Source organism: Muntiacus reevesi, chromosome 7 (genome assembly GCF_963930625.1).
Source record: "Muntiacus reevesi chromosome 7, mMunRee1.1, whole genome shotgun sequence".
Taxonomy (NCBI): Eukaryota; Metazoa; Chordata; class Mammalia; order Artiodactyla; family Cervidae; genus Muntiacus; species Muntiacus reevesi.
In genome coordinates this window covers 36,838,482-36,860,417 of record NC_089255.1, presented here as the reverse complement: position 1 = coordinate 36,860,417, position 21,936 = coordinate 36,838,482, and the positions used below count along the sequence as shown (strand labels likewise).

The 21,936-nt window shown below is 38.8% G+C and overlaps 1 protein-coding gene across 4 annotated transcripts in view; it reads left to right on the top strand.

The window, feature by feature from the left end:
- The window catches only part of TTBK2 (tau tubulin kinase 2), a 124,606-nt gene that overhangs the window by 86,178 nt on the left and 16,492 nt on the right, over nt 1-21,936 (top strand). For all 4 annotated transcript variants that reach the window (XM_065940186.1, XM_065940188.1, XM_065940189.1 and 1 more), the window contains 4 exons: nt 11,306-11,463; nt 15,336-15,552; nt 17,502-17,713; nt 19,496-20,084. In XM_065940186.1, coding sequence (XP_065796258.1) covers nt 11,306-11,463; nt 15,336-15,552; nt 17,502-17,713; nt 19,496-20,084 — 1,176 coding nt within the window. The remainder of the gene's footprint in view (nt 1-11,305; nt 11,464-15,335; nt 15,553-17,501; nt 17,714-19,495; nt 20,085-21,936) is intronic.

The window sequence follows — 21,936 nt, the reverse complement described above, 5'->3', positions numbered from 1 at the left end:
AGAATCAGGAGGAGCTAGGAATTGTTCCAACTTTCTCATCTTGGGTGCTAATAATTTTTTTATTGACAAAGTTTGATGTATTAGTTCCACAGCAAAAAAAGTTTATAATTACATTCTCTCCTTTAGTTATGCCTACATTCCAAAGAAGACTATAATGTTCCCCAGCTAAAGTTTGAAACTTAGACCTACAATTTAAATTAGCAAAATATTGTTCTCTGGTTTTTCATTTGTACATTCTTTTAGAGACTTCTCTGTTATTCTGTCGCCTGATAACAACAGAAAGTATAGTAATTTTGTATTTTAGAAGAGAGAGAGCAGACATAACATTTTCATAACATTTTCTGGTTCTTCTTTGCTCTTTGATCTTCCGTAAGCAGTGAGTAGGAGCAGAGGGCAGGTAGATGGGAGAAGGATAATTGGGAAAAAGATGTTGGTGACTAAAAGATGTGCTGATGACTAGTATCAGTGTGATATCAGGTTCCAAAAAAATCTGACCATTGCAGTTTCTGTCTCCTGCTTTCCTCACAATGCTCTGCTGCAGTCTTCATTTTGAGAAAAATTACTCTACTTTGAATCTGAATGTTCTTGTGAATTAATGCTGTGTAATGGTTAATATGGATGTGAGAGTGGACTGTGAAGAAAGCTGAGCGCTGAAAAATCGATGCTTTTGAACTGTGGTGTTGGAGAAGACTCTTGAGAGTCCCTTGGACTGCAAGGAGATCCAACCGGTGCATCCTGAAGATCAGTCCTGGGTGTTCATTGGAAGGACTGATGCTGAAGCTGAAACTCCAATACTTTGGCCACCTCATGCAAAGAGTTGACTCATTGGAAAAGACCCTGATGCTGGGAGGGATTGGGGGCAGGAGGAGAAGGGGACGACAGAGGATGAGATGGCTGAATGGCATCACCAACTCGATGGACATGAGTTTGAGTAAACTCTGGGAGTTGGTGATGGACAGGGAGGCCTAGCGTGCTGCGATTCATGGGGTCACAAAGAGTTGGACATGACTGAGCAACTGAACTGAACTGAATGGTTAATTTTATAATTTGGAATTCATTCCTGAATTTGAGTTTAATTACTCTTCTTTCAAAATTTTTAATTCCTTACTGAACAACCAGTGTAGTTAAAAACAGCAACAAACCTTCTCCAGCAGCAATCCAAAACCATTCCAGTACTTAGTGTGACTGCTTCCCTAGCTATGTCAGAGGTCAGATAAACAGTATGTCTCTAACTTCATATGTTCTGAGACAGGACCAAAGGGAATATATTTCATAATCAAAGTGTTAAATGATGTTGTTTTCCAAAGCCACTTTTACTGTGAATATCCGTGGTTTGTGAATTCTTAAAAATTGTAGTTTCTTGCCAGAGAACGTTATTATCTTAACAAGTTGCATATTGTCAGCACCCTACCAGTACCCTGCTAGTGCTCGCCCTTGTAGCCTGTGCAGACCAAGAGAGTTGATGCTCTCTACTGGGAGTCTTACGTACATCTCAGTTTGAATAAAGGCTGACATTCGCTTTTGGGGTTTGGGGAAATTACGTCCAAGTTTATACTTACTACGTATCTATGTCTGTCTTCCCTACTGGCTTTTAAATCCTGGAGGTACAGCCGTGTCTTACTTTGTTTTTATTATCCCACACTATCCTGACACTGTGCCTGGCACCTAAATTTTCAACAAATGTTAGGAAAATTGAATCGTACTTTGCCTAATCATCTCCTACTCAAGAAATGTAGGAAAAATCAGCTCTCATGAGTACATAAATCCTGTTTTCTGTCTGTTAAACTGAAGGTGAAGATGTTAAAATTGTAATCAAGATTAAAGCAAATGTATCTTATTGGGAGTATGGTCAACCCTTGATGTCTGCAGGGGATTGGTTCCAGGCCCCCAGGGATTACTGGTCCTCAACTCCCTCATATAAAATGGCAGAATACTTGTATATAACTTTTGCACATCCTGTCATATACTTTAACTCATCTCTAGATTGCTTGTAATACCTAGTGCAGTATAAATGCTTGAAACTAGTTGCTGGTAAACTAAAGTTTTGCTTTGGGGGACTTTCTGGATTTTTTAATATTTTTGATTTGGTTGGTTAAATCCTCAGATACAGAACCTGTGGATTGTTTTTATTAGATTTCGAAAGTATAGCAACTATAAAAGGCAAGTTCTAGGCCTTGAATCTCCTCTGGTGATAAAATTGTATAGAACCATAAACTCACACAGTTCGGTTCAGTTCAGTTGCTCCGTTGTGTCCGACTCTTTGTGACCCCATGACGCAGCACGCCAGGCCTCCCTGTCCATCACCAACTCCCAGAGTTCACCCAAACCCATATCCATTGAGTTGGTGATGCCATCCTACCGTCTCATCCTTTGTCGTCCCCTTCTCCTGCCCTCAATCTTTCCCAGCATCAGGGTCTTTTCAAATGAGTCAGCTCTTCGCACAAGTACACCTAAAACTGGTGAAATTTGATAAACTCTCTGGATTGTAACAATGTTATTCTCCTGTTTTAGACGTTGTACTGTAGTTATTTAAGATGTTACCATTAAGGCAAACTGGGTAAAGGGTACTTCTTTGTACTGTTTTTATAATTTCCTATGAATTTATATTTCAAATTTTAAGTTTCTAAAAAAAGTGCTGGTGAACGTTTTCAGAAATGTAGATAGTGATAAAAAACATTCAGTCTTGCTGTTGCCATCTTATGATTTAAATAAATCCTTTGAAAGTGTTTTAAGAAAGAGCTATTTCTGAGGGTTGCCTGGGGCAATTTTATCTATCTTGAATTCCTCCACATCAGTGAGCAAATTGAGAACACTAATGAAACCCATAAATATACACATCATTGGTGAGCCTGAAACTAAAATGTGTAGATGAGCCGTTTCATACATTGCCACGGTATTGCTAACATCAAAGGACATGAGAGAGGAAGCCATCCAAGTGTCTTTAATCTTAATATACTCTCCAGGTTTAGGAATAGGACTGTTTATACAGTGCTTCCGTCAAAATTCAGCAGGCTTGCCTCTTGCTTTGGGGGGCTTAGAGGTGTTTTAGGCTACCCTGACTCTAATAGCAACAGAGTTAAATTTTTCAGAAGGTATAGATGGGCTGCTTTTGAAGCAAAGGAGAAGCTGATCCAGAGAGTAACAAGGGGGAACGTCCCATTAAATAAGGTTTTGGAAGGTTTCTCTCTTGTTCTCTCTTAAGCTGCCCACATAAGCTGAACCCTAAAAAATGGGACTATGTTGGCCACGTGGAGAGCAAAAACAGGAGAAAGAAGGTTATAAACAAGAGGAAGAACATGTGCATATACTCCGATGCAAGAAAGGAATGAAAAGAAAAGTACACTAGATTGTGGTAAATGAGGGGAGAGAGTTGTTTGAGATGAGGTTGCAAAGGAGGGCAGAAGCCAGGTGATACAGGGCCTTGCCAGTCTTGTTAGGCGTTTCAGTTTATTCTAGTGCAACAGGAAGGCCTGAACGTCTAATAAACAGGAACATGGTGATCCAATTTGTGTTTGAAGAGGATTGCTTTTGTAGTTGTGTGCGTTCAAATGAGGCAGAGAATTAGAGACTACTTAGGAAGGTATTTAGAGAGACTGAGCTGTACCTTGGAAAGAAATATTTTAAAAATCAGTGTTTTGCTCACAAAACAGTGTAGTTAGGTTGGACCTCTCTCTTGGGCAACTCTCTAGTGGTACCTTGAACAGCCAGGCTCCACCCATATTTTAACTCTGCTGTCTTTAATCCATGGCCTTTACAGTCATCAGGAAAGGGAAGAGCAGGTATAGATAATGGTTTGGGGGTTTAAGAACAGACCTGGAAGTGATCTGAACACTTTGGCTTGTACCCTGTTACCAGAACTACGTCACACTGACTCAGTTCTAACTGTGAGAGGCTGGGAGGTAGCGCCTTCCTGGGCAGCAGGCAAGGGAACCGTGATGGTCTTGACTTGGGTGTAAGCAGTGGAGATGGAGAGAAGTGGATGAGTTCTTGCTTTCCCTCTTGTAATTATCTCCTTCATTCCCAGTTGTACTTAATGTGTATCAGCTTTATTGGATCCCTCAGTGCAATCAGATGGGACTCCTAGCCTTTCTTCCAGCTTGTCCTGCCTGGAATGCCTGTGTTTTATAATGCTGCTTGCTTGTCTTATGAAGTTGAAGGCCCGACTCAGATGCAACAGTCTCCTCTGATTCCTTTCAGACAGGAATGATTTCTTATGCTAAACTCTGAGAGCAGTACTTTGTTGTGTCACCTTTCTAGATAAACTCCATTAGAGCCAGAACCTTGCACATTTAGCTCAGTTTTCTCACGAAATTAGCACAGTGACAGTCATTTAATGAAAGTTTGCCAAATTGAACGAACTCTGCTTAATCTGATTATTGCTTCTGTTAGATGCAGACACTCTGGAGACAAGGCTGCTTTGTTCATTCTTGCATTCCTAGCACCCAGTATCTTAGGCATTCAATGTATGTCTGAGCCAATGAATGGGTATTTGATATGACTATAGAGTACAATAGAGTCACAGAATTCTAGACTCACTTAAATTCACCTGCACGTTCAGGAGATGGGAGAACAGTTTTATGGTGTCTGTGATCCTGCCTGTGCTTTGGCTCAGCCAGCCATGCCCTGTGGTGAGGGTGAGGTGCAATACCCTCGTGAATCTGCTTCTGCGTCATTCGTCACTCATTAACAGCATTCAGGCTGTGCTGAGTGTGATTCTTGTGTTTAAAAGAACAGTAGTTTGGGGGTACAGTGTAGCCCCTCAATGTAGGTAGCTTCATTCACACTCATCTGAAGAAACAGAAGTCTCTCCCAATGCTGGGGGGGGTGGGAAATGAGCTATTTTGCGTCTAGTACAACTACTGTCTTGTGCTTTGTGGGCATCTTAAGAAGCTTTCAAGGATAATTTCAATTTTATACTGTTTTTGCCTTGCCTGTTGTATGGTCACACCACTTAAGATGGCTCTTCTCTTCCTCTCTGCACATTCCCTATTCAACCAGTTCCTGCTTCCCACCTATACCCTTCTCACAGGAACATCCTTGCCCCCTGCCCCAGCTAGTGATTGTTCTAGTCCTTAGCCCAGAATGATTCTGCCTCCTTATGTATTAAAGAGAAGCATCAGCCCTTGTGATGGTCATACATCTGAGGGCTCTGAGGGATTTGCCCCAGTTGCTGGTTTCCCTGGTAACTGCTGAGCCAAGCTGATGTCAGTTTCCCCTGCAAGTGGTACCCTCCTTCTTCCCCTAGGAGTGAAGATTGCTGCCGTGGTCTGCCTGCTGTTTGCCAGGCACAGCGAGGCGTTGCTCCAGGACCGTTTTGCTGCGGATGTGTGTGATATCCTATCCAGTAAACCATTGATGTCTCTGTCACTTTCTCTTGGATCTTTCTTCAGTCTTGAGGAATGGCAGCTGCAGGATTTGCAGGTTTGTGGGGTGCAGCCCAACACCTGCTGACCGGCTGTAACTCTTACATGGTGCAAATGACACTGCGTTTAACAGATCTGTTTCAGTCGGAGCTTTGCTACACACCGTTTGTATGGCTTTTCTAAGCCTGTTTTCTTTTTCACCTGTGAAATGGTGAAAATACCTACCTCACAGTTTTGTTAGGATATAAATGAAATAATTGTGAGAATGTTTTATGAATTGTAAAGCATCATGTTAACCTGAAGAGGTTTTACATGTACCTCAGGGACACTGCATTTGCTTACAATTATCTTACTTTTCATTCTTGTATTCTACTCAGCATTACTTCTATGTTATTAATATTAGTAAGAGAACTTCTATTTCTTTTATGCTGTTTTGTCCTGTTAAGGAAAAAAGGAAATGTTGCCTATCTTTTTCACTGGGCTTTTTAGGAGACATCTTAAACCTTAGACATTGCCAGTTTACCTCATGGGAGATGAGCACCTGAAAAATGACCTTGGTAACAGGCAGCACAGTGGCTGAGGCTGCCTCCTGCTGTCTCAGCTGCCCTGGGGCAACCAGCCAGGGGGCACTCCTGAGTTGTTCTAGGATCTTATAAGTAGTGAAAACAGCCTAAAACTCTGCAGCTTCTTCAGCTCATTCTCTTTATTTGATCTCACTTCTTTTTTCAGTTATTTTTTCCAAAGGATGCAGTGTTTTGTTTTGTTTTTCCCTCTACCAATACTACTAAAAAATTCCTGGAAGAGAGAAATGTAGAACCTTTCTTTTCCTCTATTGCATCTACTTATCACTGAAGTGAGGCAGTTTCTTTTGCCGTAAATAACCTATCTTTGAAATAGCCAAGGCAGCATTGCCATTATGCTCTACTGGTTAAGTGCTTTATTGATCCATTAGTTTACCATTTATTAACTGAGAATTCAGGAATCAGTCTTCTCAGTCCCCAATATCACATTGCAAATAGTTCTTGTTTTTACAATAATTGGACTTTATCTGCATTTTCTTTGAAAGGGCAAACTGGGGTTTCATGTAGAGGTAAATATGATAAAACTGTTGATTGCATTTGTGCTAAGGATAAGAAGAGGGGACATAATGCTTCCCCAGGTACTGTGTCTTTGTCAGATGACTGATTACTGTGAAGAATAAGGATATTCCGTGTGGCAGGAGCTGCACCATGCATTTTTGTGGACTACACCTGCTTATGTATACAATTAACTTATTTTAGATAATGCATTTCTGTTAAATTTTTTCTTGTTATTGAAAGCAATACATGTCATAAAAGAAGTTTGGAAATTACAGAAAAGTAGAAAATCAAAATTATTCAGAATCTAATTGCCCAGACATAGTACTTGATTTTTATGTACTTTGTGTCTTGAATAATTTGCTTTAGAAAAAAACCATTTTATTGTATGTCTCATTAGAATTAGGATTAAGAAAAACAACTACCTCTTATTTGTAAGTGCAGTTGGATAGACAGTTGACACAAATAATCAGCAACAGTAACCACATAAAAAGTAATACTGCACTGTTGTCTGTCTAGACCTTACTCAGGTCCTCCATCCTCTTTTCTCCACCCCCCCCCCCCAGTCTCCTTCCCCCAACCTCTCTCCTTTCCCTACTTCTGTTCAAGGAAGATTCACCTTCCTAATGATGTTAGTGCTTCTAGAGTTTCTCACACTATTTCACCAATTTCTCCTATTACAGCAAAGGATGAGCATGTTCTCAAGAATTCTGGGACCAGTCTTAAAATGTCAGCCATGAGTCCACAGCTTCTTTGCATTCTCTTGATTTATCCTAAAGGTTCCTATGAACTGTGCTTTCTAACTTCCTTGTGTTCATTGTATTATAAAATATATTAAGTGTCTTACCTCTGAGTAAAATTCTCTAGGAAACTGTGCCACATTTATCAAATGACTTTTAAACTCTCTGGCATATGGCTGCATCCCCTGAGGGTACACGTTACCCTAATTTGAGAAACCTGGACTCTGTAGATAAGTTTGTATTTTCTAAGAATATATTATTAAAGAGGTAAAGGAGTCAGATGTATACTAGATTCCAGTAATTCTCAATGGAGAGATACAGTTCATACCTTCCTAGAGGGAAGTGTCAGAATCATCTGGAAGGTTTCTTCAGATTTTGCTCTGCTTCCTTTTCAGCTTGAGAAAAAGGAAACAGGAAAAAAAAAAACAGGAGCACAGTGAGCTCCTGTTCTGATTGGAAACTGAAAGTGTTTTAATCCTCAGTAGTATTGGAATATAAGAAAGGATGAGGACCATAAGTTTTACTTATTTATTTACATATATATATACACACACACACATATATATATATTTGATTTAGAGGCTAATGGTTTATGTATTGTTCTCAAATCTATTGGAATGAGTAACTGAATTGAGTTTTCTGGTCTTATTATTTATTTTAGCCAAGTGTGATATGCTAAATTAGGTTACCAAAAAGAAAAAAGTCCTTGACCTGTCCTGTTTATCCCATCCCAATCTGTTGAAGTTTAGGATTTGGAGCAGCCATAGTCCTGAATTAGACAATTATTCCGCTGCATTTGAAACGTTTTGCTCTTTAAGGTGTCTGCAGAGCTCTAGTCATCTGACCATTTGTTCTCAGTAGGTGCCTTTAGTGCTTCAGTGCTTCTAGCTTTCCTTCTGTTTCCTTTGTTCTGTGCCCTGCGTCCTTCCTGGAGGTCTCCAGTTATCATCATTAAAGTAATGAGCTATTTCTTATTGGAGGCCCGATGGCATAAATGCTACATTTCTAAAACATTCAGTACTATGGTAAATGTAAGGAATTCCGTGATAAAAGGACAGCAGGCACTACAAACTGTGTAGGGCCGCCCCTGTCGCCGCCCAGCACAGCTCTGAGCAGTGGCTGGCTGAGTGCTCACGCGGCAAGGAGAGCTGAGCCGGGACCAGGGGCTCCACTAGCAGGGAAGAGGCGTCTCACTCTGCGGGGCCTGTGAGGACCAGGCTCCAGGGTCTGCCTCTTCAGTTCTTATACGTGCAGGGTGTCAGTCCATTTCCCTTTCATCCTTTGTGTTTTCTGAAGCCTCTACCTCGACAGTTTGCGAAAAGTCTGAGCTGTAACACAGATAGCTTATGCCAAGAAAAACAGGGCCAAAATAAAAATTCCCAGGTTTTATAACTAGGCCTTTCCCAGTGCGTTTTAACTTTTAGTTTTCTTTTCTACGTTTAATATTTTTTTCTTTGAGACTTAGACAGAAAGATCATGTGAATCTTATAGTAAATATTATTACAAATAAACGTTTTTTCTTTAACTGTTTTTAGATACTATTTAAGGGATCTTCACCCACAATTCCAACATGGTTTTTTTCCTCCGTACCACCAAGCAGTTCTCTGACACCAGCTGAGTTCCTAAAATTCAACTCAGTTCTGACAACATCTACCAAGAGATAAATAGTTTCCACAGGTTAAGGACTTATTTGCATGAAACTGCCCTCCACTTCAGAGACTAATTGCAAGTCCTAGTTGTCATGTGTGTTTCTGACTGAACGGCTGTTAAGTTATGCGGGTCCCATGACCTTCTCCTTGGGTTTGATTAACTTGCTGGAGTGGCTCACAGGTTGTGGGAAACCAGTTTTCCACTAGATTACCATTTCATTACAAAGGATATAACTCAAGCAGTGTGAGGGAAAGTGTGGAGCTTTCATGCCCTCTCCAAGGGCACCATTCTCTCAGCATCTCCACATACCAACCAACCCAGAAGGTCTCTGAACCCCAGCCTCTGGGTTTTTATGGAGGCTTCATTACATAGGTATGCTTGATTAAATCATTGACCATTGGTCATTTTAAAAATTTTTTGTTTTTGTTTTTTAACTTTTTAGTTTATTTTAGATTATAGTTTGATTAACAATGTGTTGTACAGCAGTGATTCAATAATACATATACATGTATCTATTCTTTTTGAAATTCTTTCCCCCTTTAGATTGTTATATAATATTGAGCAGAGTTCCCTGACCCTTGGTAATATATTCAACATCCAGCCCTCTTCCCTCCCCTGGAGGACACAAGTGTGGGACTGAAAGTTCCAACCCTCTAATCATATGGTTGGTTCCTCTGATGAGCAGCCTCCATCCTTTGGTGACTTTCCAAAAGTCACCTTAGTAACATAAACCCAGTTGCGGTAGAAAGGAGCTTGTTATGAATAAAAAGACACCCATTTCCCCTGTATGGCTCTGAAGTGAGTTCAGGAACTGTGGACTAGAGATCAAATACTATAACAAAAAATGCTCCCATTGCTCTTATGTCTCAGAAAATTTCAAGAGTTTGGGGAGCTGTGAGTCAGAAACTGTGGACAAAGACCAAATATATATAAGAAATATATTTTTGACCTTCTAAATGACCAGATATATATTTCATATAAATCACAATATGACACTCTTTGATAGGAGGCATTATATTTGATACAGTGATGAGCAAGATCAGCCATGTACCAGCCTCTTGGAACCTACAGTCTGGGTGAAATCAATTAAATAATCAGAAATAACTGTTAAGTTTATAATTGATAGCATTTGACCATCTGCTTGTTGAGGTGGTTGCTTCACTTGGTCAACACCACATTCCCATTTCTTGCCTCACTGGCCACTCCTTGGTTTCATTTGCTGAGTTCACCTCATCTTTCCATCTAAATGTTGCAATGCCCTTGGCCTTAGCCCTTGCAACCTACTCTACCTAGATCATATCATCTAGTCTATGGCTTTACATAATAGCCAGTAATATCAGTACACTGATGACTCTCAAATTTGTATCTATATTCCCTGTTCCTCCCTAAACTCCATAAAACTTTAAACATCCCAGTCCTCAGATTCACTGCTTTCCATCTCATTAAATGGTACCAGGAGCTCAGGACAGAAATATAAATTTTTCTTTATTCTTTCTTTACTTTTACAGGTTTCATCTACTCTATCAGTAAGTCCTAATCCTAACACCTCCACTGTTACCACTCAGCTTTAGTTGACAGTAGCCTCCTAACTGGTCATCTGATCCTGGCACCCTCATCCCCCTCCTTATTAATGGCATCTGTTATCCACTTTTTAGAGCAATATTTTTGAAACCTTAAACAGCCCTTTGTAAAAATCCTCCAGTGAAGAAGTACTAATTTCAGGTCTGGGGCAGGAAGTGTGCAAGGTGAATCTATGAGGGTAGGATGCTAACAATAAGAGAAATGATGAGAGTTTAATCCAGTTTTAACCATAAAATTGAAAATGTTGCATACTGTCAAACAGTAAAGGAAGGTCTTTATGAAATTTTTCTTAATGTTACACCACCCTTTTGGAATTTAAAGACAAAAAGTAAAAGAATGTATAATATAAAGTAACAGCAGATTTTCTTTTTGATAGTTTGTGTGCACATACACATAGTTTAAGAATTTTTCAAACCAACAAAAACATTCTAAGAAAGTACAATGAAGTTTTATATACCTCTTAACCTAGATATACCAACTGTTAACCTTGGTCACTTAAGTTGAAGCATATAAAAATGTTCCTTTTTGACCAAAAAAAAAAAAAAAAAACAACTCTTAGATGATTGAAACTGAATGCATACGTACACATATAATACATATTTCCCTTTGCCAAATCATCACAAAGTAGGTTCTATGTATGATGCTTCATTATTTATCTTCCTACAAAAAATACATTATCCTACATAACCAAAAATCTGTATCTCAGCTGAGAAAAATCAATGCTAATTGAACATCATCATCCTTATGTAGTCCTTATTCGAGTTCCCCTATTTGTATCATCAGGCTCTTTAAAAAAGTGATACTACCAAACTAAGAGTCTGGGTGCTTTCTCTTATAGAATAAAGTGACTATGTTTACTGTTGGCTTACTCCAGTTTTTTCCTTTTGTGATTTAGCTTCTTACATCCGTGTTTGACAACAGCATCAAGGCCTTTGGAGTAATTGAAAGTGATCCTTTCGACTGGGAGAAGACTGGAACTGATGGCTCCCTCACCACGACCACTGCTTCCACCACGCCTCAGCTGCACACCCGTTTGACCCCTGCGGCGATTGGGTGTGTCCTAAACAGACGGTTCAGCAGTGTCTTTCCTAGATGCATTCTGTTAGCAGAAATGTCTTTTGTTTCATCCAGGCTGCCTCAGATGACCAAATGCAAAGACAATGGGATGCCTTTGGGTTTCCAGGAATTAACATTGCACTTATACCTGACTGTTCACAGTTACTTTTCTTAGAAAACACTTACAGGTTATACTGTGAAATGGCAGCTTAGAGCTTGTGTTGCTTGTTAATGTCATATGTACAGAAAGTTTTCTTCAAAATGCTAAGGGGCATTTGTTGCATTTACTACTAAAGAATATATGGGATCCTAGAAACAACAAGCCACAATTATTTCTAACTATCTTTTGCTTAAGTTTAGTGGGAACAAAACATGTAGCTATTCCTTTTATGAAAGCGATTAATTTTCAGAGTGTGTTAGGAAGAGGTTAGTATTTTCTTGTTATTTAATACCTTTTTCTCTACATATGCACTCATACAGCTGCTTTTGTTATTTTTAATTTGGGGGAAGTTTTCTCTTTTTTCTGAGCCCCCCCCCCCTTTTTTTTAGAACCTGCTCTCTGATCACTTTAAACTGGTTTAAAAGAAAAAGCGAGTAGGGAAAAATCATACAGTGACCTAATTGGGATTCTCTATCACTAATCCATTGCTTTCCTTTTATATTGAGATGAGATACTAGAGCTTATTTACTCAGAAAAGCTTACATGGACCCATAGAACTGGAGATAATATCCCTAATTAGACTGTATGTTAGTTGCTCAATCGTGTCTAACTGTTTGTGACCTCTTGGACTGTAGCTGCCAGGCTTTTCTGTTCATAGAAATTCTCCAGGCAAGAATACTAGAGTGGGCTGCCATGCCCTCCTCCAGGGAATCTTCCTGGCCCAGGAAGTGAACCCGTGTCTCCTGCAATGCAGGCAAATTCTTTACCATCTGAGCCACCAGGGAAACCGTTAGTTAGTCTGAGTTCTCAAATGTGAGACCCTGACTAGCTACAATAGAACCACCATAGATGTTTGTTTAAAATACCTATTCATAGGACTCAGAGCAGACCTACTAAATCAGAATGTCTAGGCATGTGGAACAGAAGTTCATACACATCAGGTGTTTCTCATGCTTATCTGGTTTTGGAATCCATCACCCTGTTCCAGCCACTTCACTTTACAAGTAAGAAACTAAATAGCAAAAGATTAAATAAGAAAATGGGACTGAAAGCATTTAAAATGTAAATGTCCAAAGGTGACCATTAAGACAAAAAGGCAAACCTTCTAAAATATATATTTTTTAAAGTTTTAAAGTACAAAGAATGCCTATCTTATAGAGAATATAGCAAAATACACATAATTATACAATATTATAACAGGATTAAGACCAAACTTAGCAGTCATCGAAATAAATATGCATGGGCACATCTATCAAAATAAAAAGATTTTTAGTTCCATTTACATTGCTGTATACAAGAGATACACTAGAAAAACATGTTTCTGAAGGGGATAGACAAAAATAAATCAGGAAAATGGAAATAGAAAATAGCAATCCTGATATCAAACAATGTAGCATTCAAGTAAAAAAAAAAAAAACGCACAAAACATTAAAAGTTATAGAGATGGAGGGGTACTTTTAATGCTAAGTGTCACAATTCACAAATGGGACATAGTATTAATATTTAGTCACCAGAATCATAGTGGTAATCTTTAGAAAGCCACAAATACCAGAGATTCAAAGATACAAAGAAACACACTAGTAACTGGAGATTGTAGTACAGTTCAATCTGTTCACAATTGAGTTCAAGATTGAATTCAGCTGAATGAAGAGTAAGAAATAGAAGACAACAACACAGTAAGGTAGACCTTAGGCATATTTTTCAACTTCTATACCCTGATGATAGAGCACCATCCACTCAAATGCCCCTGGTATATTCATAAAAATTGATCAGTTATCAGGTCACCAAACAGAAGTAGTTCCACAAAGCAGAAATGTTACATTATCTGATCACACTGTAATAGAAACAGATATTATTTACTAACAAAAATGTGTCAAAGACCCTTCCACCTGGAAACTTAAAAACCTTATATCAAATTACTCTAGGGTAAAAGGGGGAACGGAAACTGAAATTATAGGAAAAATATTGATAACTAAAACAGTACATATCAGAATCTGTGAGATATATTTAAAGCCAAGATAAGGGGAAAATTGATAGCATTGAATAAGGAGATACGTAATGGAAAAAAAAGGGGGGGGGATACGTAATGTCACGATGCCTTATTACCGATGATATTAATGTTGGTATCTGGTTAAGGTGGTTTACGTTTTTTCACCATAAAGTTGCTGTTTTTACCTTTGTGTTTTACTACTCAGAATACTTTAAGGCTCTTTGAATATACTTATTTTTCATCATACACTTGTCTGATCATTTTAGTATCCATCTTGCCTGCAAAGTATTAGACCCATAAGCCTACTATTTACTGTCTGGCTCTTTCAAGAAAAAGTTCGCTGACCTCTGAGATTTCTCTCTTTGCAAATGATTTGGTCGAATACCTGGAAAACCCTAGAGAATCAGTGTTAAAGAGAAAAACTGATAATTATGTCCCACAACTCTTAGCTCTTCGTAGAGGGAGAAGGTGTAGAGGTAAGAGGATGCTTTAGATCAGGAGTCAGCAAGCCTTACCTGTTAACTAAGGGCCAGATGAATATTTGTGGGCTCTGCCGTCTGTCACCATCACCATTGCCTCTGCAGTGCTAAAATAGTATAGCCAGGATGTAAACAAATGAGCATGCCTGTGTGCCGCACATAGTATTTATACAAATAGATGAACAGATTTAGCTCATAGGCCCTGATTTGCCAACTCCTACCTTGTATTGTAGAAAAGGGCATGAAAAGGATGTCCAGTCTCATTACTTGTCTTGACATCCATCCAATTCTTCGTATATCTTCTTAATGTTTACCCCAATCTGCTTCTATAATTTATACCTTGCCTGCAAACACAGGCCACGTGCTCCTGTCGCATATATCTTTCTTATTCTCACAGCATGACATGTTTATAACACCTAGGCCTTTAGAGTGGTTCACTGAGAAGACATCATAATAATTGTGTGTGTCAGTATAATCTGCTGAAGACATTTTTTTCTGCTTTTAGACATTGCAGATCCCTCTAAGAAAAGGTTTTGCTGTGTGCTAAATGTTATGTTCAGTCAGCAATATTAAAAAAACAAACAAGCTATAGTCTATAAAGTTGAACATACTAGTTACAGAATATCAGACCCAGCAGGGACCTGATCGCTTAGTGAGTTATATATAACTGAGAACTAGAAAAGCCCCTCATGGGCCAGAAGTCTTGGGGAGTGGTGACCAACTCTGTAAACAGGACATGAAATTACTTTGAAAGAACATACGGACAAATGCCAATTAGTATTTTCTATCTTGTTCCTAGTCAGTTCATACAGAACCATATGAACTGTATATAGTTAGAAAATTTCTTACTTCACCTCAAAAGCAAGAATCATAACAACATTTTTCTGTTTATAGTTTTTGTTATTCTCTAAGAAAAATAGGTTAAGAATAGAATATATAAAAATTCACAAAGAGTCAATAGAAAATAAATGCTTTTAAAGTGATTGCTAACTTAGAGGGTTATTGTATCAGAATTTATGTTTTTAAATCAGCTTGAAAGTTCTGTTGATCAAAGTGCAGTTTATTTTGTAGAATTGACATGCCCTAAGTTTCTGAGGATATTGTTTTGTTCTACTTTCTTAATAGACTTCATCATTTAAATCTAGAAACAAAATGTAGGATAGTCCCATAGTAATTTTTGATTCTGGTGTTTTTAAACTTCTGTCCTTTTTTCTTTCTTTTTTTCATTTATCACTTTCAGAATTGCCAATGCCACTCCCATCCCAGGAGACATGCTTCGAGAAAATACAGATGAGGTGTTTCCAGATGAACAGCTTAGTGATGGAGAGAATGGCATCCCTGTTGGTGTGTTACCAGATAAATTGCCTGGGTCTCTGGGACACCCTCGTCCCCAGGAGAAGGATGTCTGGGAAGAGATGGATACCAACAGGAATAAGATAAAGCTTGGGATTTGTAAGGTGTGTATTTCTTGAGGAAATGATATCTATCTCTGTCTTATTTTTCTCCTATTGGTTTAGCAGAGTATCATGATTCACAATTTTGAATAAGTAGAACACTCTGTTGCTAGTTATTTATATTAATGATTGCAGTATTTTTTGGTTAGTTTTGCCCATTGCACTCAAGTGTGGACATTAAAAATTTTTCATCTTATATTTTGTGGAAGATAAAGGTAGTTTAAAAAAAATAACCAGGGGGTGGGGGGCGGGGCGGGGGGAGGGGAAAAAAAAAATAACCAGAGGCAGAGTCTAAAAGAAGATACATCTATGGAACAGAATTTAATGGTCTTTTCAAATAAAATGGCAAGACTCTGGCTCTCTTCCATAGTGGAGACCAATGGAGGTCTGAGTGTTCATTCTGAAAACTGTCTCAAATGGAGGAGAGGAAATGAGGGTTGGGAGTGGAAAGCATCAAATTGGTCATGAACTGACAAAGTGCATCTTGAATAAGTAACATGATTTTTTCTTCATTAGAATTGAAAGCAGGTCCACTTGTAAGTATGGGGAGAAATACAGATTTCTGAATTAAATAACTTTTAGTATACTATCTTGGGGTAGATTGCCCCTAAATTTCTCTTCAGTTTTAGTTTCCAGTCATTTCTATGTTCGTGGACAATAAGACGAAGATAAATGGGATGGAGGGACAGTGAATTATAAATAAGTTCGTTTTTTGGTACTTCCTCTTTTTTAATAATGATTTAGTTGGGAAGGAGGTTAACATTTATAGGTGTAAAATGAGACTCTTGGCTGATATCTATTAACATGATTGATAGAAAGTTGGCTAGTCATTCTTTGTGAATGGGAAATATATCCTAAAAAGAATCTTTGTGATCACTTCTGAGGAGCTTGGCTTGTCTTTGGACAATACATACTCTATTTTCAAACTATGTAATTTTAAAAAATTAACAGAATATGAGAGTCATTTGCAGAAACATTCTCTGTTGATGTGATGTGCTGCCCTGTGTGTCTGGCTGTTGGTAAGAACTTCCTGGACTAGTAGTAATCAGGAATAAGTAGTGAAAAGTAGTCAGGAAGTTGGTGTCAGATTTTTGTAGTGTCACCTCTGTCTGTATAGTACCAGAAGCAAACTGTTCTTTTTCTTTTTGTCCATGTGGCTTGCAGGAATTTTAGTTGCCCAATCTTGGATTGAACCTGGACCCAAGGCAGTGAAGCTCTGAGTCCTAGCTACAGAACCACCAGGGAATTCCTGGGAGCAAACTGTTTTTTTTTTTTCTTTTTTTAACTCATTTAAAAAATTTTTTTTAAAAATCAAAGTATAACTGATTTATAATGTGTTAATTTCTGCTCTACAGCAAAGTGATTCAGTTATGCATGCATATATATATATATATTCTTTTTAAAATATCCTTCACCATTATGGTTTATCACAGGATAACTGAATATAGTTCTCTGTGCTATGCAGTAGGGCCTTGTTGTTTATCCATTCCATATGTAATAGTTTGCATTTACTAACCCCAGCTTACCACTCCACCTCCCCCAACCCCCTCCCGCTGGCAACCATGAGTCTGTTCTCCATGTGAGTCTTTCTGTTTCATAGATAAGTTTATGTGCATCATATCTTAGATTTCACATAAAAGTGATATCATACAGCATCTGTCTTCTCTGACTTACTTCACATAGTATAATAATCTTTAGGTCCATCCATGTTGCTACAAATGGCATTATTTCACCAAAATATAAAACACTAAAATACTGAATCTGAGAATAAATTTAGAAAACTTATTTAATAAAGGGTTAATAGACTAGTAGTAATGAATTAAACTATCCAAAATATCCTAACCTTCTGAAAAAATATCGCAAACACTTGCTTATATTGAAAGACTTCAATGATTCCTACCATGTCTAGTGACTAGAATGTTTTTCATGGTTTTCTTTAATGTTTTGCCTAGGCTGCTACTGAAGAGGAAAATAGCCATGGTCAAGCAAATGGTATTCTGAATGCTCCGAGCCTCGGTTCCCCAATTCGTGTCCGCTCAGAGATTACTCAGCCAGACAGAGATGTTCCGTTGGTGCGAAAGTTACGTTCTATCCACAGCTTTGAGCTGGAGAAACGCCTAGCGTTGGAACCAAAGCCAGATACTGACAAGTTTCTTGAGACCTGGTATAAAATAATTTTTCTTTTTTCAAAGCAACTAAAATACTATTGTTATTATTAATTTCTATTATGTAAAGTTTTTCAAATAAGGAGTTCTTGCATTTTTGTAATGCTTTGATAATGATTTGATAAAGGTGCCATCACCATCCATGTTTTTTAGTTAACATTCTCCTTCTTAATGTGGCTTTCTTTCTAATATTGTTCCCAGTTCTGTAACATAGAGCCTTTGGCTGTGGGAGCTGGTAACTTCCTAAGACTAGGTAGGAATTAAATGAACATTTTGAAGTGGCTTTGTTTGGAAGGTGATCTCTCTTATTGGAATGGAGGAGTGTAAGTTGAGAGGGCCTAGGAAAGATGGCAATAGGCAAGAAGGTGGAAGAGTACATGAAGCAGGGGAAAAAGTAATATATATACAAGTGATAGGCAGTTCAATTCAATGAAAGCCTTCTATGAATAAATGCTGTAGGAAAAAGAGATGTGAATGTTTATCGTTCTACCCAGACAGAAGGAAAGATGGAACTTTAGAGAGCTATATGATATAGGTAACCACTGTTTGTAGTTCATGGTTATAAGACCCATTATCTCCATTTGTGATTAAAAAAAAAAACTGAAACAAAACTTTGAAAAGAACTTCAGATATATTTTTGAATTATAGAAGGCTTTAGCAATATTAAGACTTGAGTGGCTTTAATAATAGTAACATCCTTCAATATATATCCCTGGTGACTACTATCACTAATGAAATATGAGGTTAGAAGTAACATGTATTTGACTAACATAGTACTTACGGTGTCTGAAGACAGTTCAGCCACTTCTGACCTAGTCCAATCTAGCTTCCATTTAAGCAGTACTTCATAGCTGTGTATTCTTCAGATGGTACTCATTCATTCTCACGGCTATGTGATGTAAGCTTGTGTCTACACGGTAGTACAATCAAAAGGATGTGCTGAGGCAGTGTTTATAAACATTTTCAGTTGTGCATGAGATTGGGAATAAAAATAAAAGTGTGATAGGGATAAAAGCTTAGTTTGGGAAAGAATTATTCTGACAAAAGAATGGAAATAAAAGAGGGTCCATGCTGAGGGAAGAGCTGAGAGACAAGACAGAGTTGAGAACAGAAGTACTCTGAGAAAATGAACTCAAGCCAAAACCTAGAATGAGTTGGGAACAGTGGAAGGAAGTGAAGCACCTGATCACAAACTTAAGAAGAGGAACAGGGTATTGCTTCAACTGCTTCCCTGCAGGTGAGAGCACTTCTCAGAAGCCAGTGCAGCCAAATACCACCAGTCTCATTGCCTAGCCCTGTCTTTGGGGGAGTTTATTTGAATGAATATACATTTATATATACCTCTCTGAAGACAAAACAAGTTCAGAAAGTATTTGCCTGATGCATACTGGTGTCCTCATTTCCTTTTTGTAGGGCCTCTGCTGAGGCAAAAGCCTCTGTTAAGTTTCCCCTTAGTCCCTCAGAGCAGAGAGAAGAGGGCAGTGTGAATGCCTTGGCAAAGCAAAGATAAAATGGATCACACAAGTCACTCTAGTTAACCTGGTTAAGATTCTCTCCTGCCTGGCAACAGGAGAGTCATCTTCCTCCCATTGGCTCTGTCTTCCAAAACAGGATTATGACAGGTGGGGAAGAGCATTATTAACTTGTGAAATGTTTCTAATGCTTTATCCATATTGTTTTTTCTCATCTATTGGTAAATATTAGTTCTGTATAGAGCATATAGGTTATATAGTAAGTATTTTCCCTAAGACAAATAAGTAACTTGTACTCATTTTCTTAAGCTTGGAGAAAATGCAGAAAGATCCCAGTGCAGGAAAAGAATCCACTCTCCCTGCTCTGCTTCATAAGCCGTGTGTTCCAGCTGTGTCCCGTGCTGACCACATCTGGCACTATGATGAAGAATATCTTCCAGATGCTTCCAAGCCTGCCTCTGCCAACACTCCTGAGCAGGCAGACGGTGGTGGCAGCAATGGATTTGTAGCCGTTAACCTGAGCTCCTGCAAGCAGGAGGTGGATTCCAAAGAATGGGTGATTGTGGACAAGGAACAGGACCTTCAGGACTTTAGGACAAATGAGGCTCTAGGCCATAAGACAACTGGAAGCCCTTCTGATGAGGAGCCCGAAGTCCTCCAGGTCTTAGAAGAGTCGCCTCAAGATGAAAAGCTCCAATTGGGTCCTTGGGCAGAAAATGATCATTTAAAGAAGGAAACCTCAGGCGTGGTCTTTGTGCTTTCTGGGGAGTGCCCTGCCACTGCTGCTTCAGAGCAATATACAGATCGGCTAGAACTCCAGGCTGGAGCTGCTAGTCAGTTTATTACGGTGACACCCACGAGTCCGATGGAGGCGCAAGCGGAAGGACCCCTTACAGCGGTAAGTTAGCTGCTCCTGTCATTTTTCTGTCATCCACTCGAGGTGCTATTAAAAAAGGATTTATCAACTAAGATTTCTCAATGGAGACCTAAATTTGGCACATGGGTATAAGGGAATGGGGCTTCCCTGATAGCTCAGTTGGTAAAGAATCCTCCTGCAGTGCAGGAGACCCCAGTTCAATTCTTGAGTCGGGAAGATCCGCTGGAGAAGAGATAGGCTACTCACTCTAGTATTGTTGGGTTTCCAACTTGTGGCTTCCGTACAGATGGCTCAGCTGGTAAAGAATTTGCCTGTAATGTGGGAGACCTGGGTTCAATCCCTGGGTTGGGAAGGCCCCCCTGGAGAAGGGAAAGGCTACCCACGCTAGTATTCTGATCTGGAGAATTCCATGGACTGTATAAGTCCATGGGGTGGCAAAGAGTGGGACACAACTGAGCGACTTTCACTTTCACTGTAAGGGAATGATGTCTGGGCTAAGTTCTGTAGTTAATCTCCCAATGTGAAATTTCTCAAGTGTGGTGGTTTTCTGACAGGATAAGCAATTTAATATGTGAAATGTCATTATAACCTAATTTCAGAATAACATAAGTAGACCCCAAGAAGTGTCTGTGTGTATATATAATAATGATTTTTAAAAATTTGTAATTCTAGAAAGTTTTATATTTTATATGAAGATGGCATATGTTTAACCATTCATGGTTTATACTTTATACTGTACACTGTTACTAGGTATCATTTTTTGTTTCTTCTACATAACCTTCACCCAGAAATTTCTCATATTTTACATTCCTTTTAAACAGTGGTTTTCCAACCTTTTTTCCACACTTAATTTTTATTTTGATAGTAGTTCTCCACCTTTAATGTCCATTGTTCACAAAATAGAGTCCCAGCCTCACTTTCATAGCTTCTGCTTCAGGAGGTCTGGGAGAGTGAGAACCCAGGAATCTGCATTTTAACAAGCAGTTGAAGATAATTGTGACACAGGCCTTCAAAGGAACATTTTGAGGAAACTACTCTTTTCACTAAGTCTGGGCATTTAATGGGGATACCTGTTACCCTGTTCTTATCAGTAAGCATTGGTGCCCTCTGACTATATGAGACCCGCAAAAGCCAGATCCAGAGGCAATAAGGAACTGTATGCAAGTCTCAGGCCAGAGTGGGTATATCTGCTTAGATGGGTGGAGTACCAGGTTTCCTTAAATGCCACAATCATCTAGCAACCATGTCTTCCAGCTCACCAGTAACACCATTGTTCCCAAAGCTGAAATGTTTTTGGTTAGAACAGAACTACACATGCAGGTGTAAGATATTAAGAAAAGGCAACAAAATTTGATTTTGTGTACAGCTCTGTAGGCATTTACCTGCACTTCAAAATAGAGAAATAAATGCTGTCTCTTTCTTCATCAGAGTTAGTCAGTCTTTCCTTCTTTAGAAGTCATTAACTGCATAAAGTGACCTAACCTAGGGAACAAGTTTGGGCTGAAATCTGGCCCAAACTTTGCAGGCTGAACTGTGCATCTTTGTGTAGGGCTGTTTCCTCTTCGAGGGGCATCCTTTTCCAAATTGTACAAAGGTACCTATGGGCTAGAGGTGGATCCTTCCTTCCCTGAATTTTTTTTTTCCACTGCCCTCCCTGCTACCTCTTTCCATTCATTCCCCCATTCCTCCTTGCCAGATTCAGTTTCTTCTTTTCTTTGACCCTTTTAGCTCACTTGCTAACTTGCTCAAGTATTTTATATATATATATATATATATATATATATATATATATATATACACACACACACACACACATATATATATATACTCACTTGCTCAAGTATTTTTCCAACAGCATTCTGCTGTGCTTCCC